The sequence below is a fragment of the Mus pahari genome, chromosome 10 (genome assembly GCF_900095145.1).
Source record: "Mus pahari chromosome 10, PAHARI_EIJ_v1.1, whole genome shotgun sequence".
Lineage (NCBI taxonomy): Eukaryota > Metazoa > Chordata > Mammalia > Rodentia > Muridae > Mus > Mus pahari.
This window is the reverse complement of record NC_034599.1, coordinates 104,256,716-104,274,539: the sequence shown is the minus strand read 5'-3', so window position 1 is coordinate 104,274,539 and position 17,824 is coordinate 104,256,716. Positions and strand designations below refer to the sequence as shown.

The 17,824-nt window shown below is 53.6% G+C and overlaps 2 protein-coding genes across 2 annotated transcripts in view; one reads left to right on the top strand and one right to left on the bottom strand.

Moving 5' to 3' along the window:
- The first annotated feature begins 5,040 nt into the window (after positions 1-5,040).
- Positions 5,041-12,969, top strand: Tmie (transmembrane inner ear). Its single transcript, XM_021205907.2, has 4 exons — positions 5,041-5,136; positions 8,330-8,447; positions 11,442-11,591; positions 12,087-12,969. Exons 1-4 carry the CDS (start codon positions 5,041-5,043, stop codon positions 12,182-12,184), a joined length of 462 nt encoding a protein of 153 aa, XP_021061566.1. The 3' UTR covers positions 12,185-12,969.
- Positions 12,970-13,804: 835 nt separating this feature from the next.
- The window catches only part of Prss50 (serine protease 50), a 6,512-nt gene continuing 2,492 nt past the window's right edge, over positions 13,805-17,824 (bottom strand). Inside the window, exons 2-5 of the mRNA XM_021208015.1 lie at positions 16,906-17,068; positions 15,783-16,066; positions 14,481-14,647; positions 13,805-14,144 (exon numbers count right to left, since the gene is read on the bottom strand). Of these exons, the coding sequence (XP_021063674.1) occupies positions 13,908-14,144; positions 14,481-14,647; positions 15,783-16,066; positions 16,906-17,068 (851 nt within the window). The 3' untranslated portion in view covers positions 13,805-13,907. The remainder of the gene's footprint in view (positions 14,145-14,480; positions 14,648-15,782; positions 16,067-16,905; positions 17,069-17,824) is intronic.

The following is a 17,824-nucleotide window of genomic DNA, read 5'->3' as shown; positions in this document are numbered from 1 at the left end:
GTTCTCTTTTTTGCATGTATGATGTGTATGTATATTCGTGTGTGTGTGTGTGTGTGTGTGTGTGTGTGTGTGACATGTTTGGCTGTGTCTCCTCTGGTGCTGTCTTTTTTTCTTTTTTGAGACAGTCTCTCATAGGCCTTCATCTAACCACATAGACTAGACAGACTGGCCAGTGAGTGTCTGCCTGTCCCTGCCTCCCTGTGACGGGATTACAAGTATCTGCCACCACACCTGGCTTTTTCACGTGGGTTTTGGGGATCATGTCTACGTGCAAGTATTGAAATAACCGAGCTGACACCTCAGCCCCAGCTTTGCTGCCTTCAGTACTCTCCTGTGTACCCTGCCCCCACCTCCCGAGGGCGCCCCACCCGCAGATGCCTACTTCTCTACCCTGCCCTCTGCCTGCCCAGGAGGAAGAAAGGGGCGTCCCAGCTTCCTTCATGAGATTCGACTTTCTCATCCACTCAGCCTCCTCACGTGCATCCCCACTCCCTGTTCTATTATCTGCTACAAGGCAAGGCCTACCCGGCATCTCTTCCAGTTAGTCCTTGACAGAGGGCTGGATTCTGCCCCCTCCCCTGGTTGAGATCTACTGAATCCCCCCGCCCTTGCCCCCTGGCATCACAGAGCTCCTGTTTCAGCTCCTCACAGATTTGCACATGGCATGTACATGTGTGCAGTTCCCCATGTGAGACATGTGGCCACATATGTACTCAGCTGGGCCACCTGGGTCTCCACCACTGGAAAGGTGGGGCCCCTAAGCTACACATCTCCATGGAAGCAGCCCCATTCGTGGGCACTTGTGCATCCGTGTCCAAGGACATAGACTGACACACAGATGCACACAGAGCCGCATGTAGAATGCAAGGCCCTCCTCTATGCACGCACGCACGCATGCACGCACGCACGCACGCACCAGTGTCTTGCTACATGAGCTCAGGTTCATGCACATACAGGCTGGGCTCAGCCCTGAGCTATTCTGGGACAGGCTTAGGGCCAACAAGTTCAGGGACAGCCAGCTCCCAGCACACCCAGCTGCTGTGTCACTGGCCCAGGCTATCTAACTCCCACCCCCACCTCAGGCTAATTCCATGGTGGCCTGGATCCCAGCCTGGCTCTGTGACTGGGTTGTTCATTCGCTACCCCTCAGTGTCTCCAAAGCTAGGCCTTGAGTTCCATTGTATCAAGCTCCGGGAAAGGAGTGTCCATGGGGTCTCCTGGCCACTGCTCAGTTCCCTACCCATGGCTTCCAACCCAGAGGCCCTGGAGGCTGATTTTGGTCCCCACAGGAAACCCATCAGATATAAAAATAGTACAGCAGTAGTAGTTGGCATGCCAGTATATATGCCACCACACAGGGAGGGATGCCCTTTTCCAGGGAGCCAGAAGTCCCCCACCTCAGCTTTGATGGGCCCAGCTGGTGGGGTACAGGGACATGTTGAGGGGACCTGGTAAGAAGCCACACAATACCAGAGGTAGTCAGAACCCTGAATCAGAGGCAGGAGACTGAGTTGAGTGTGGCAATTTCGGAGGCCTAAGGCCAAACAGAGCTCCTCCCTGCAACTCCTCCCTCACTAGAGAACAGGGTAGGGTAGATCTGGCAAGATGGCTCAGCCAGAAAGGACAAGCAGCCAAGTGCTGGACACCCTGGCAACCTGAGTTCAGTCTGGGGAACCCATAGAAAACTACCAAGGGAGAAGCTACTCCACAAAGTTGGTCTCTGACCCCTATACATGCATGGCATGCACGGCACTCGGTACACATACACACACACACACACACACACACACACAAGTAAATTAAGGGCTGTAGGGCATGGTGGCACAGGGCTTTGACTTAGCACTCTGGAAACAGAGGCCAGAAGACCTCTTTGAGTTCAAGACCATCCTGGTCCGCATAGCAAGCTCCAGGTCAGTCAGTGTCACATAGATTTTCTTCAAAGGAAAGAAAGAAAGAGAAAATGGAGTCACATTCTGCAAAGGCCAGCATTCTGACCATGGTGTATGTAAGTATCATTTCTACGGGAAAACTGGAAATACCCTAAATGTTTAACAATAGAGCACTGATGGACTGAGATCTATGGATTTGTTTTTCTTATATTGAGCCTTCCACAATGACAGTAAAGACTAGCATTTAGCAATGGCTTGACGTGAACCTGCTTAGCAGACAAGGACGGATGGTTAGGTAACCAGCTGTGGGCCAGACTTCACAGCCATCAGCCTCAGTGGGGTGCTGCGTTTTGTGGTGTGGTTTGGTTTGGTTTGGTTTGGTTTTGAGACAGGTCTCATGGAGCCCAGGCTGGACTTGAACCCCTGATCCTCTCTCCACCTCCCAAGTGCTGAGTTTAAGCTTTAAGCTTTAATAAAAAAAAAGTTATATATATATTTAAAAATGCAACAAATTTATAAGAGATGTAATTTGAAAACTTAATTATTTAAATTCTCTTACATTCACTGTTTTGTGAATTTTGAATAACATCCCCGTTGTCCAACTTTTCCAACTTCAGAGGGGAAAAGCAAGAAATTTAAATAAGTAAGATTCCAAATGCTGTTTCTTCTGTCTTACTATGTAGCCCTGGCTGGCCCAGAGCTCACTATGTAGACCAGGCTAACCTCAAACCCACAGTGATCCCCCTGCCTCTGACTCCTAGTTGCTGGGGTTATAGATGTATAGCATTTAGCTTCAATTATCAGATGGTATGTCTTATAAGTTTATAGCTTTTATATTCTTTGGTTATTAGCACTTAAAACTACTACACTAAGACTTTTCAGATACCCTGTTATTCTAAGTCAATTGAATTTTGAAGCCTATAAGACAATATGACAGTATTATGTGCCCACATGTGTGTGTGTATGTGGTGTGTGTGTGTGTGTGTATGAGAGAGAGAGAGAGAGAGAGAGAGAGAGAGAGAGAGAGAGAGAGAGATCTCTCTCTCTCTCCCTCTCCTTCCATTTGTTTTTATTTAGTTTTGCAGTGCCAGTGACTGAACACAGGCAAGTACTCTGCCATCAAGCCAGGAGTCCAGCTGGCCTTACTTTTTGGCAGACAAACAAGACAATGTACTTTAATTCTTAAGATGAATTTATTTTTTTCTGTGTATGAGTGTTTTGCCTGTATGTACACCATGTGCCTGCTGAGTTCAGGAGAAAGTGTCAAATCTTCTGGGACTGGAGTTACTGATGATTGAGAGCCACCCCGTGGATGCTGGGAATCAAACTTGGGACCTCTGCAAGAGCAACAAATGCTCCTTACCACTGAGCCTCTTCCAAGAGAATGAACTTTGAACATCAGTACCTCTCTAGGCTGAGCAGCAAAGGAAATCCTGTGAGCAGCAGGCCAGTGTGTCCTGCTAAGGTGAGCCAACAGTCACTGTACGTTCCCCCTTCCCCCACCATCAGCCCTCTGATAGTCTCTGGCTCCTCATTTCCCCAGGCTAGAACGCAGTGGTAGTGAGGACCTACAGTCTTCCCAGTGCCACAACCCTGTTGCCTGCCTAGTTCACCCGGACAAAGTTCCGTCCAGCCTCTCTAAGCACATGCCCTGAGGGTGATTATCCCTGCCTCCCCTCCCACCCCCAACTGCCGCCACCCCCTGCGATCCATGTGGCTTTCAGTAGCCTAGCTCAGGCCTAGCCTGTGGCTGAGGCAGAGACCTGCTGCTGCCGCTGCTGTAGTTGGAGAAGCGTTCCTGGGGGCAGGGGGCAGGTGTTGTTTTAGGATTTTATTCTGTTTCTTGCTTGCTTTGGATGAATCGACCCCTAAGGTTTTGCCAGCTACTGTTGCGCCTGACTTTGATGCGCCCCCTGGGCCTACAGTCCTTTTCAGACAGCAGCCGGTTTTTCCTGGCTGCCCTGTCATCTGCAGTCCCTGAAGGGCAACTGGCCTTCTGCTCCCAGTTGAGGCCTCTCCGTCCTTATCCATCAATGGCACATCCAGGATGGAACCCTATGAGACCCAGTTAGAAGGGACTTGCTGAGGAGTCCCCACCCCCACCTCCACCCCCCTCACACAGCCGGGCCTGGCCTCCACAGCTGTTCTTGGTGAGAGAAAGATGCTGGGCCTGCTTCTGCTAGCACTCATCGAGCGGGTGATAGTGGGGAAGGGAAATGGGAGAGTGAGGTGCACTGTGCATAGGTATTTCCCAGCTCTCACTCGCTCTAAGACCACAGCTCCTCCCTTGGGTCTCCACAGCTGCTCAGAAACTCCATCCCTGGGCAGTCAGTGTTCCCACAGGGAACCAACTTTAAGGACTTACTAGAGTCAAGACCCAGGCTATATTGCAGGGTATTCAGCAGGGTCAGAAAATGATCCTCCAGAGATAGCTGACCTTGTTCTGTGGGGCAGAGGCCCCTTCCACAACACCAACGTATGGCCAGCTCAAACTATACCATCTCTGCTTCTCCACATCCTCCCCTCCCTCTGCTTTGGTGTCCAGGGTGACCAGAGCTGCCTCTGGGCAGGAAGCCAGCCCAGAAAGTCCAGGATATCCCTCAGTGCCTGTCAGTCGCCATGGCAACATGCCCGCTCTGCCCCCTCCCAAGTCCAGTACCATTTTTTCCCCAAACTCAGGGCGTCAGAATGGGAAGGGCCTCCTAGATCAGTCGATTCCAGCCCCTCCCCTGTCCCAAGTGGAGAAACTGAGGCCCAAGGGAGAAGGATCGGGGGTGGGTGGGTGGGAGGGGAAGGTATATGTTGGTCAAAGACCTACCCCTAAACGGTTCCCTTTCTCCCTCCCTGCTCCCCCTACCTCAGTGTCCTTGGGGTGGAGTGGGAGGTCTAAAAGTCTGATAGCCTAGGCGGGGTGCCACCCACACCTACCCTCACCCTAGCACTGATGGCGCAGGTGGCGTCCCGGGAACCTGACACCAAGATGAATAAATGATGCGGACTCAACCGCCCGCAGCCAGAACTCTCCGCGGCCGCTGCCACCACCACCGTCGTCACCGCCTGCTGGTGGCCAGGGGCAATCACCTGGTAGCTCTGTGCATCAGCCCCCTGGGCTCTCAGGAGCTGCACCGGAGCGCGCGGCAAACGGGAGAACATGGCCGGGAGGCAGCGTGGCTCGGGGCGGCTCTGGGCGCTGGGCGGCGCCGCGCTGGGGGCTTGCCTGGCGGGTGTCGCCACGCAGCTGGTAGAGGTGAGGCACAGCGTCACGGAGGGCTCGGGATGCTGGCACCGTCGAGGCAGGGGCCGGCGGGTGCTTGGTGGGGTGACATGGCCCCTTGCCCTTCACGCTTAGAGTCTGAGCACAGCCTCTGACTTCAGGGACACAAGGAGTTTGTGTCCATGTGTGGAGGAGGGATACAGCTTTGCCATCTGGGCTTTGTTTTCCTAGAGGATGGGGAGAGGGGGCTTTCAGGTCTTGGTTTTCTTGACTTCTAGTCTCTTAGAGGATATTCGGACCCTGGATTTAGGGTGTGCTAGTGGAACTGGTCTTTCTCTACACACGTCTCCATACCTTAGGCCGGACCCGGGGGAAATCCACCTAGGATCTAGTGATTACTGGAACTGTGGAAGGTTTCTGAGCAGACACGGTGCGAACAGTTCCTCTTTGGAAAAGAATAATGAGAAAAGGTCACAGAATGGGTGGGCTGAGAGGATGCAGCCCAGAGAGGAGGTGAAGAAGATGGGTGGGTGGAGCAAGCTGGTCAGGACCCGGGCTGGGGCCACCTGCAGCCTTCCCAATAGGAGGTAGCAGAACCGACTTAGAAGTCAGGATGCAAAAGGGCAGGGGGACAGAGTGGAGGCCTGGGAGGCAGTTGCTAAGGGACAAACAGGGTGGAATGGAAGACAGAGCCAGCCACACTCAGGGTTCTGAGGGGGCAGAGCTCTGAATTGGTGAGTCTGAGGGCAACACCCCATGATACAGATACCTGTACCCCTGTGTAGTGTGTCCCTTCTGCAACTGACCAATGGTGTGGAAGAGGCTGCTCGAGTCACATATCAGTCCCCTGTAAGGGGAGCCAGGCTGGCTTGGGCCCCGTGGGGCAGGCTCAGGCCTCTCACGAACTGCCCTGAGGCCCCTGCACAGAATCTGAGCAGTCCTCAGAGCAAAGGCTGCGGCCACAGGCAAGTCAGTTCTGAGGCAGGGAGTCTCCCCGCTCCGAGGAGTTCATCTTCTCCCCCGGCACAGGAAATCGCATTTGGAGGCCATCTGCCTACCACTCACGCAAGGTCTTTCTTCCAGGAAGCATGGGAAGTACAGGCAGGGCTGAGAGCCATGTCTCCTCTCCGTCCCGCCCAGCCCTGCAGTGTATCTCTCTACCTGGCTGTGCCTCTGAAGGACGCAGGACCTCCAAGTGTCAGAATTTCTACCTCTATGGGGCCTACCTAAGATGCCTGGTTGTGGTTGTTGCCCGTCACTCTCCACCAAGAGCCTGGTCGGGATCTTCCTGTTAGACAGTCAGTCAGGCCGAAACACCAGGCCTGTGAGATGGGGAGCAGCCACTGCCAGGCTCCCAACTCTGATGCTGCAATCAGGAACCTAACCACATATACATTGCTCCAACCACACATATGCCCTCTGCCCATATGTATGTGTACCCACAGGCCCACACATGCCATGTATCTACATCCTTCCCTGCCCTCTCCGGAGTTTCTCGATCCACCAAGAGATGATGCTGATTCAGTCCTACATTATCGTCAGTTTTGCTGTCAGGTTGGAGAGTCCCCAGGAGTAGCTGGCACTACCCTGCTCCAATTACAGGGAGAGAAACTGAGGTTCAGAGTAAAGAAGGGAGGTTCCCACGCTAGTCCCTCTTAGTGAACAGAAAAGAGCTTAGACGTCACGTAGCAGTCTATGTCTCAGTGAGTCTGGGTTGCCTGGCATAGGTCGCCCTCCCCATGGGTGGCGGTTGTTAGATGAGGGAGTACCTGGCTTATAGAATGTGCCTATCTACATTTATGGACTGCAGTGGGGGCGTGGGAACCAGAGAGGGGTTGAGAAACAGGCAGCTTTTCTTTCTCAGATAGCCACAAGGGACACCTCCAGCCCATCCTTACTGATCATTTAGGAGATGACATATTGCACAAGTGCCTGGTCTCACCCCTTTTCTTTTTCTTTTTNTTTTTNNAGACAGGGTTTCTCTGTATAGCTCTGGCTGTCCTGGAACTCACTNTGTAGACCAGGCTGGCCTCGAACTCAGAAATCCNCCTGCCTCTGCCTCCTGAGTGCTGGGATTAAAGGCGTGCACCACCACGCCCGGCTCTCACCCCTTTTCTTGTCCCTTAGCCAAACTTTCTGACAGANGCAGGATTATATCTATTTCTAGTCAAAACTAGCCTCTCTCATATTCCATAAGGCACAGATACATTCCCATAGACACCCGGGACAGAGTCACATAACCTCGAAACAGCCAGGACAGGTTGAGAATGAAACTAAGTTGGTAGAGTGTTTGCCTAGCACACACAAAACCCCAGGTTCAATCCCCAGCACCACATCTATAAAAAAAACAAGCATACCCAGGGTAAAGCCACAGCTCAAGACCACCCAGGTCAGTGATGTATTCTCCTTGCTTTCTAGAAAGGTAAGGCAGGATGCTATCTTTTTTTTTTTTTTTTTTTTTGAGACAGGGTTTCTCTGTATAGCTCTGGCTGTCCTGGAACTCACTTTGTAGACCAGGCTGGCCTCGAACTCAGAAATCCACCTGCCTCTGCCTCCTGAGTACTGGGATTAAAGGCGTGCGCCACCACGCCCAGCCTAGGATGCTATCTATCTTTTAATACCCTGTGGTCAAGTCCCCTTAGACCTGAGACTTCGTTGTGCCTCCTGAAAGCGCACAGATCCTTTGTCTCTTTTAGCCGCAGTTACATGGTATAGCCACCTGGTGGCGCTACATTACTATTTTTCCCGGCTTATCCTGGCAAGCCTAGGTGGCGTGGTGATGAGTGAATGGGGCAGGAGCCAGTGTGTGGACACCGGCATGAGGAGTTTTACCCAGGTAGCCCAGCCATAGAGCTCTATTGGGAGATGAGAGCAAAACCAGTCTACCAGGCAGCACACCTGGCTCATGAAACAGGCCTCGCCTTGTCTCTGGCCTTGGTCCTGAGACCCCATCCGCGCTGACAAGGACAGACTATCCGCACTTGCTTCTTTGAGCCTTGTTTCCCCAAGCATCAACCACCCTTCGAGTCCAAGTCCCTGGTGACACGGTCTGGGACTCTGATCAGTCCTCTTATTCTGAATCTTGGATTTTTTTGAGGTCTGGGGTGTTGGTTGTGAATGTCTGAAACCTTTTGGGGATTCTAAAACGTGTGGGTTGAGTCCTTGCTGACCCCATCCCAGCCTGCTGGCCTGGGCCTGGCTCACTCTGTTCTCTCTTGACCCACAGCCCAGCACGGCCCCGCCCAAGCCCAAGCCGCCCCCACTGACCAAGGAGACTGTGGTGTTCTGGGACATGCGCCTGTGGCACGTGGTGGGCATCTTTTCACTCTTCGTGTTGTCCATCAGTGAGTAGCTGTACCCTGCCCTCTTCGCCCCACCACAGGAGGAATACAGTCCTTCTAGCATCCCTGGCCCCTTCTGTATGCCTCGGGTTCAGAGCTGCAATTCCGGGCTGTTCAAATAGGCTAGGCACGCACAAGAGGCCCACCGTGGTCTCTGGCACCTCCTCAGTCACACGAAGTCCCTGTGGAGGACTGACGGGCCAGCGGTGACCCAAAGATTTCTGCTGGGCCCAGGGAAGCAGCCACAAGGCAATTATGTTAATTATAGGGGACTCCAACTGAATCCAGGACATGTCATCTTTCCTATGGCTGGCTTCCTGATGCTTTTCTTGCAGTTTGGCCAATTCAGAGAGCCCACACCCGGGGCCCCAGCAAGGCCAGCCTCCACCAGAAGCTCCCCAGACACCAAGCAGAGGTGGCTTCCAGACCCTGAGCCCTACCTCTTCAAGTGCCATTTTCCAGAAATGATTCATACCTACTTTCCAAAGCAGGGGTCCATTTCTCTCCTCCAGTCTGGACTCTTACTGATGCAATGGGATTGGTATGGATCCCTCACCCCTCTCCCATTGTGGAGTTGGTCAGTGACAACAAATTGAATGAAAATCAGACCAGGTGGGACACCAGGGCACAAAGCAAGGGCAAGGAGGGAAGGGGAGAAAAGAGAGAAGATACCCATCCACTTACCACAGCCCGTAGAAGAGCAGTCTTCTGGGTTGTGGGCCAGAGGGAGGATGGCTGGGAAGCGTCTCTAGAGGGGACAGTACGGGCAGAAGCTAGACAGAAGCTGGCCTCTATGCCAGGTCTCAGATAAAACCCATCGGACATCACCAAAATGTACCCAAGATGCAGGCTAAAGTGACATTTGAGTTCTGGTGAGACAACCTAGACTTCTGGATGGTCACAGAGAAGCCATCCAGATGTGAGGGGCTCTCAAGACGTCTGATTCGCACAGGCTTCTCCTGGCACCCGAAGCGTTCTCTGGCGAGAATCCCTCCTCCCAGCTCTGGGGGACCAGCTGGTTACATTCCCAGCTAAGACCTAGAGAGGAGGCAACTCGGTGATGCCCCCCCCCCAAAAAAAAGGGTATGCCTGTAGCCAGAGCCATGGTATCCCGAGGGAGACCACCCTTGTTATCAAGAGGCAGAGTTGAGGGGCAACTGCCCCCAAGGAGCCCCAGAGCAGTGAAGGGAACACGTCTGGGGTACCCTCACCCCCAGGGTAACAGCTAGGAACCTGAAGCCTCTCCCAGGCCCTGCTCTCAGAGAATGGCGGAGGGGCCTGGGTCTACACCAGAAACTCGCAGAGTCAAATGTGGAGGCCATCTGCAGAGCATTCCTCCACCCCTCCACCCCTAGCTGCATTCCCTAGAGTGGGACAAGCCAGGGATGGAAGGTCCCGGCACAGCAGGTCGGCGGTGGCTGCCTTCCATAGCATAGCTTCTGGGGGTGGTGGTGGTGAGCTATCTTCTCTGCTTCCCAAGCTGCTTGGACTCAGGCAGGTGTTAGTGGAGCATTGCTCCCCTAACCCCCCCCCCCAAGTTCCCTCCGGGTTGGGGACAGGGGATGAATAAAGTTCCCCCCCGGGGGGGGCGCCATAATTCCCAGCTCTGTCCTGGGCCTCAGAACTTGATCCCAAATCTTTATTCATTTTCTTTGAAGAGACGCAAGCAGGGCAGGTTTGGATGGGCACCTGGTTTTGGCTGCCAACAGCTGCCTAATCAGCTTCTTCTGAGCTCTGGGCTCCCAGGACCTGGCACCAGCTTTGTGGAGCCTTAGCAGGGTCCTCAGGGTACCACTGGGTTGACTAACAAAGATGACCCAAGCCAGTAGGATTGGAGCATGAGAAAAACCTTGAGTCCGAAGCATCCACACAGGGGTCTGGGTAAGACCGAAGCAGAGCACTCTGGGTAATAAAAGACCATTGTCGGCTCAGGCCTAACCCCCAGAGAGCCATACTCCGGAGTCCTGGTGCAGCCCAGCCTCTTCCTACCCCAGCATATTCCTGGATGCTTATGGTTCCCATCCGTCTGTGCATCCATCCATTCCATCCCATCCCATTGCTTCTCCCATCCTAAAGTCTGGGCGAGACAAACGGGAGCAAAGTATTTGGTTCAAGGTGACCCTAGCCTCCCTGGTCCATTTCCTCAAAATAGACCTGGTTTGTCATGCCTGGGCCCCTCTACACCTCAGTAGCCTGCCAGGAAGTTCTGTCTGGTCACATTATTTATAATAGGAACCAGCCCCACCCCCTCCCTAGGGGCTGGGGCCAGAGTGGTCAGATTGTGGGAGCCTTAGAAAAATAAACTCTGCCCAGCCAGCCAGGTCCTGGCAGCCCTGCCCTGCCCCATCACTAGACAGGCCAACTCCATGTTCTACCCAGTTGACGTGGCATAGCTGCCTTTAACCAGAAAAAAAAAAAAAAAAACATCCCTGGGATAACTCCCTCAGAAGTAAATGTCTGGGACAGGGTCTGGGCGGTCTCACCGGTTTCTTCCCCAGTCAGCATCCAGGCTTGTCCTTAGGGAAGCTGAAGAGGATGTAGTCACACCTTTGAGTGTTTAAGGCACCTCTGTCTGTGACAAGGAGGCTGGAGAAGGAAACCTGGGGTGTCTTAGGGCCCAGAGTGCTCTAGGTCAGAAAGCACAGGGTGACTCTAGGTAGCCTTGGCTAGAGCCGTACCTAGGACCTTCACTTTACCCCCCTCTAGTAAAGTGTGATTGGAGACTATCAGACCAAGACTGGCTAGAGAATTTGTGAGCTACTACAATGAAAATCTCAGGCTTCATGTCCAAGTTGCTAAGAATTTGACAGTAAAGCATTACATCAAGCATGGGGCCATGTGCATCTGTGTAAAGTCAGATTTCCTGGGAGGTCACCTTAGGCTTTTGCAGAAATCTCATGTGAGACACGCTTAAGCAGACGGAGTCAGGACTAGTTGGGTATCACTCAACCTGGCTGAGACCTTACCCCAGCCAAACCTGTTCTGACATCTATACAGTCATCACGCTGTGCTGTGTCTTCAACTGCCGTGTGCCACGGACGCGGAAGGAGATCGAGGCTCGCTATCTGCAGCGAAAGGCGGCCAAGATGTACACAGACAAGCTAGAGACCGTGCCTCCCCTTAATGAACTCACAGAAATCCCTGGAGGTAAGTAGGTTCCAGTCCAACTGCAGCCTGCCCTGGACCCTGCAGCCAGCCACTTCCTTACTCCCACTGTTCCAACTGAACCTGTGTCTGCCCTCTCACTGCAGCTGGTTCAGAGAAGGGACTGGGCACTGTCCCAGAAGAGCAGAGTGCAGAAACTGGTCAGAACCAGGCAACCAAAACAAGGAGCCTGTTTTCTAGCAGAAAAGTTGTGCAGGGGCTGGGGAGACGATTCAGTCGATAAGGTCTTTGCCGTTCAAGCACAAGGACCCAAGTTTGGTGCTCTTTAACACCCACATTAAGGGCAGACAGCTATAGAAGACATCCAGCATCAACCTCTGGTCTCTACCCCCATGCCCATGCATGTTTGCACTCATAGGCATATATACACACACATCCCGAATAAAAAAGATCTGAGGAGAAAGGGCAGGAGAGGTTCGGTTCTGCGGCCATTTCCTGTCTCACTACTGTGGTTTGGCCTCCTCCCCCTCCCCTCAGAGGATAAGAAGAAAAAGAAGAAGGACAGTGTGGACACGGTGGCTATCAAGGTAGAGGAGGACGAGAAGAATGAGGCGAAGAAGAAAGGAGAGAAATGAGGGCGGCTTCCTGAGGTGGCAGCTGGGGCTGGCAGGCCCTGAAGCTCGAGTTCAGGCCGGGATCCAGGCATCAGGACTTCGTGTTCATACATGGACTGCAGAGGCAGTGGTCCAAGGGGAAGCCAAGGCCATGGTACCTCATGGCCCCAAAGATGTAGGGACAAGACTTCACTGGTGTCCATCCTGGACTCTGTTCCTGTCACATCCTTCCATAGTTATAGCGTGGCCTCAAACCCCTCTCCCTGTCCAGACAAGCTTTCATCCCACCCTTCTTGCCAGGGGCGGAAGTGGTTATGAAGGAGTCAGGGACTGGTCGTTTAGGATGGCAAGACTGAACAGGTTGTTCAAAAACACAGAGGGAGGGCTGGAGGGGGGCTTGTGACGTGAGAGGTTCTCCGACGTAGCTAGATAGCCGCGCCAAATAGCCAGGAGATTGCCCCAAGTTTGATAGTAATCTGTCCCTGGCTTCTAGGTTGGCCCCATTAGCAGGAGAGTCCCTGGCCTGGCAGATGCAAAGCTCTGAAAACAAGGTGACTGTGACAGACCTGAGGCCGCTGAGGGGCTGGCAGGAGGCCCAGGGCCTGGCTCAGGGCTGGCAGGAGGCCCAGGGCTGGCTCAGGGGTGGGGTCTAAAACACCGAGGACTGAAGCGAGTGGGCAGTGCGAGAGAGCCTGGACCTCCTCATGGGAACCAAGAAATCCTTAAGACAGGGCACCGGCACAAGCTATTACAGTCGCCTTTTCTATGGCCAGGACTCTATCTGACAATGGCAGCAGTCAGCCATCTGCCTGTTGAACACAGTGGTGTGCGGGTCCTCTTCTGCCACGTCCCTTACTTTTAAAAAAAAAAAAAAAAAAAAAAAAGCCCAGTGACAGGAGCAGTTACATCTGCCTCACCGCACCAAGTGGACGGGGAGGGAACAGGCCTCTGACGGTTTGAACCTGGTGCTGGGACTCATGGGAATCACCCCTCCCATCCTATGAGGTGAAACATGCCAGGCTGGCCTGAGGAAGGAGTATGGAGGGCCAGAGGGATCACAGAAGGCCCAAACCTATTGTGGAAGTCCAGTACCCTGACTAGGTAGACGCAGTTGGCTGACCTTTACCTTCAAGGTCCACTTCATGGGTTTCCCTCAAGACACACCAGAACAGGTCTGTGTGACAAGGCAGTGGAAACCCAGTGACAGTGAGGCCACTCGAGGGCACTCAGAGCAGCAGCTGGTGCAGCCGGTGGGGAGCGTGTCTGCTCTATTGGGTCCTTTGTGTACCTGAACCTCCAGCCTGCAGGCAGGACGTAGTACTCTATGGGGCTTTGACAATAATATTCTGGAGAGGGTTCCAAGTACTGGCAGAAGGTAGCCAAGACCGGGGAGAGTCCAATTCCCACTCAAGTCTCACAGAAGGGACATGCCACTCTCCATCTGGGGGTCTGGGAGGGAGGTCCCACAGCCCCAGCGTCAGTCTGGGTAGCCCATCCATCTTTCTGCTGCCCCTTCACACACCCTGCTTTCTGCAGGAGCCACCCCAAACCTGTAGAGGCCCCCACACTCTTCAGTATAAGTGCCCATCCCATTGTGTATTCCTGCTTCCCACTGGAGCAGGCTCAGAAAGGAGGAGACATGGGGAAAAGAAGTGTTTAATCTCTGCTAGCTACCCCCCTCTGGCAGGCTGAGCTCCACCCCCACAGCAGCACTCAGGAGGAGGGGAAGAAAGGAGAGCCATTGTCACAGTGTGCCCAGAAGGATGAGGAGCAGAAGGAAAGCCAGGAGCAAGGTCCTGGATGGGGCTGGAAGGGCCAGGGGCTCCCCACTGAGCCGGTCCCAGATCCAGGGCTTGTAGTAGGAGACCTGCAGAAAGATGGGCGGGGCCTCGCTCTTCTTGCAGCCGGGTCCCCAGCTCATCATTCCCACCAGGTACCATGTGCCATCTGAAGAGCAGACCAGGGGCTCGCCAGTTATCTCCTGTAAGGAGGGAGGAAGTTAGAAAGGTCAGGGAGGTGAAGCCACATCTGAGGGGGGTATAACCCATCACAGGGACCCCACCCGGGATGTTCATCCTCCCAGTATGAACAAAGCTGACAGTTCCTCCCCATAGGTCACTCCATCATCAATCGTAGCTCACACACCCAGCTCCCTCCTAGGCTCACCCCCATCCTATCCAGCCCACCCCCTTTCTGGTCCCTCCATCCCGTCCTCCCCTCCCCTCCATCCTCTCCCTCCCCTGTCTATAGCCCTCAGCTCGGCCTCCTGCATCCCTCCGCTCCTTGAGATGGGTGAGCAAGGGACCGTGGTCCTCACATAGCAGAACTCCTCCCTGTTCTTGTCCGAGGCACAGATCATCTGAGGGTTGATGATCCGAACCAGAGAGGAGATTTTGGAGAACTTGTGGTAGAAATGATCACATTTCTTGCTGTTCAGGATAGAGACTTCCTTCTCCTGGAGGGACTGGAACTGGGGCCAGATGCCTGTGGGACAGGTCCCCACTCAGGTTTAGCCACTGACTGTGACCCACGGACTCCAGCTCTGTCTCCTTTGCATAGCGGTCACAGAGAGGTCTCCATATCTGGACTATTTTCCCCTCTGGCCAGCAGGTCCCAAGGAGGTGCTAGAACACAGTCCACACCTTCCAGCTTCTCCCAAGTGCCTGCCAGGATTCTCAAGGACAAAGCCCTGGGGCCCGTTTCTCACCCCCAGACCCACCCCACAACCCTACCCTGACCCCCCATCTCACCCTCACATCACCACTATCTTCCACCCCTCCCAAAAGGCATCTCTCCTGGGAGTCAGGAAACTTCTGATCACCCCCAGATAGGCCACAGCATGGCTGTTTAGGGGGTGAATCGGATCCCTACGGATTCAGAGAAGGGCATATCTCTTGTACATTGACTCTCTAAAGGGAGTGGATATTCCTAGAACCCATCGGAAAAAAACCGATCCCATGGCCAGGCGTGAGAGCCTTGCTCCTACAATGGAATGACAAGGAGCGGGGGGTGGGGGGGCACTGGAGGGAAAGGAGGATGTGAGTGGGCCTTGAGAGACTCCCAGCTTTTCAGACACAAAACTGCATCTATTCTGGGAAGCATCTTGCAGTCCCGAGAACCAGTCTTTTGTACTCTCTACCTGACGATGCCTATGCCTTACGGTTGTGTGCGGGTGATAAGCTCTCGTTCTAAGACCTCCCTGCTCTCAAGAAAGTTCTGTTTAGGGCTGGAGAGATGGCTCAGTGATTAAGAGCACTGACTGCTCTTCCAAAGGTCCTGAGTTCAAATCCCAGCAACCACACGGTGGCTCACAACCATCTGTCATGAGATCTGACAATCTCTTCTGGTGTGTCTGAAGACAGCTACAGTGCAGTTAGATATAATAATAAATTAAAAAAAATCTTTAAAGGAAATAGAAAATTCTGTTTCCATCATCGGTCGTGACTCTGAGAGGCCTAACTGTCCTGTGTTCACTGACAAGACCCTCCAAGGGGCAGGAGACTTGAAGGATGTGAAGCCAAGAAGAAAGTTCTTGGACCAGTCAGCTCCTTACAAAAGTCACCCCAGACACACCCAAGTCCTCTCTCCCCTAGGATGGGAGGTGGGGGCTCTGACTCACCGTTAGCCCTGGGATATCCCCAGCCTGTCACAGTGCAGAGGGAACTGTCCTCCACCACGTAATCCAGGCCAGGCAGGCAGATGGGCCACACGTATTTACTATACTTGAGCCCCCACTTAAGCTTGAGGAGGGCGATATCATGGGCCCGGCCAACCCATGACCAGTACCGCCTGGGTTGGTAGCCGCGGTTTATGATGACCCGCTGGACCGGCACATCTGAGCTGGTTCCTGCCGTCTGATTAATCCACGGGCTCCCCGCCCTCACCGTGTAGTTAACATGGTTCCTATGGGAACAGAGTGGGGGTGGTATTCCATCAGCTCTAGGCTCCTGCCTCGGCAGCCCCCAATCCTGCCCTCCACACCACTGTGGCCCTTTAAGCAAATCCAGGCAGGCCACCTCCCGCTTCAAGCCCCCCACCTCCACCCCAGCCTATTCCTTATGACAGAGTCCTGCACACACAGTACGGTCCTCTTCGTTGTGTGGAGGAGACAAATGGAGATTCAGAAAAATGCCCATGGCCTGCTCAGAGATGTAGGTGTGGGAAGCGGTCTTGGGGTATGGTCTGTTTCCTCAAGTCAGAATCTGAGTTTTTCTCCTCCGTTCCACCTCGGTCCCTACGTAATGACCATAGCCTGAATCTCAAGCCACGTTCCATAGGGACATGCTTTCTCTGGTCAGTCCTCATGGGAAATAGGGATGCTGCTCTCAGGCACCCACAGGCCCCAGAACATTGGTCAGACCCACCCTCTCTGTCTCTACACGATGCGTGCCTTTTTATCTCTAACTCACCTGAGAGGTGCTAAGTCGGGGGGCCTCTCTCAGAAGAGAAGAGAGGGTAATTGGAATGAAAGACCTAGGGCCTTCTGAGCCTCACCTACGGAGTGACTTCACAGGACTGATGGGGAGGCAGAAGGGCAAAGGGTGGGTACATGCCAAAAGCTGAATCCCAAGAAGGAATCTGTGAGACTCAACCCTCCCTCGCTCAGGGTGCGGGTGAGGCTGGGCCTGGCTCTGTGGGCTCCACACAGGACACAGTTGCTACTCGATGGGTCACCTGGAAGAGTGACTGTGACTCTGCCATTCCAAATGTCTTTCCACCCACCCACCTGGGCCCCAACTCACTGGCTCAAGCAATGGGCCACGGTCAGCACCCACTGGGAAGCGATAAGGATGCCAGCACAGACGTGTGAGCCCTTAGCCTGCACACTGACCATCCACGGCCACCGCCGAGTCATGGCTTCTGGGTCCCTGAGAGTAGGGTCTGGCTCGTGGGAGGAGCCACAGACTAAAGAGGAAGAAAAGAGCCTGATGAAGGATGAGCTCGCCTATCCACATCTTGTGGCTCTGTCCGGATTCCCTCTTCCCCCAGCCTCTCCACCCTCCCCAGTCTCTCTAGTCTCTCCAACCACTCACCTGTAGCTACCCAACCTTTTCTACGAGTTCCACCTCTAGACAGCCTCAGCTTCAGGAAAGCCTGAGCAGCGTTTAGATACCTATTCCCTTGTTCCTACAGCTTGGGCCCCGGAGCCAGACCCTTCACAAATGCACCTGTATTTCTATCTCCCCCCATTTGACCCAGTGTGGATCCCTGCCCCTTCTCTGGGAATCCCGTCTTGTGATACATGGAGATACAGATAGATGACCCAACAGTAAAACAGGCTATATGAGGGAGCAGGCACACCCCATAGAGGAAATGTAGCAAAAGTCATGGAAGCTTGCCTGGCCTTAGGATAGCCAGCCTTAAACTATATCACACCTGCCTGTCAAAAGCTTAGTGTTTGTGGTATTAAATGTTGGTGTGAATTCTAGGTCATGATGTACTCTCCCGCAGAAGGGAGTGCCAACTGCTAAGGGTGCTTCGGAAAAAGTTGTGAAAACTCAAGAAGGGGGCTAGAGAGGTGGTTCAGTCTGGCTGCACTGGGTGGGGGTGGGGGATCAGAGACCACCTTTAATCCCAGCACTTGGGAGGCAGAGGCAGGCAGATCTCTTGAGTTTAAAGCCAGCTTGGTCTACAGAGTGAGTTCCAGGACAGCCAGGGCTA

What these genes read in the sequence shown, in the direction of transcription:
- Tmie (XM_021205907.2), top strand. Translation starts at nt 5,041, where the DNA reads ATGGCCGGGAGGCAGCGTGGCTCGGGGCGGCTCTGGGCGCTGGGCGGC. An exon ending in TCGCCACGCAGCTGGTAGAG is followed by an intron (nt 5,137 to 8,329) that starts GTGAGGCACAGC and finishes CTTGACCCACAG; the next exon opens with CCCAGCACGGCCCCGCCCAA. An exon ending in ACTCACAGAAATCCCTGGAG is followed by an intron (nt 11,592 to 12,086) that starts GTAAGTAGGTTC and finishes CCCTCCCCTCAG; the next exon opens with AGGATAAGAAGAAAAAGAAG.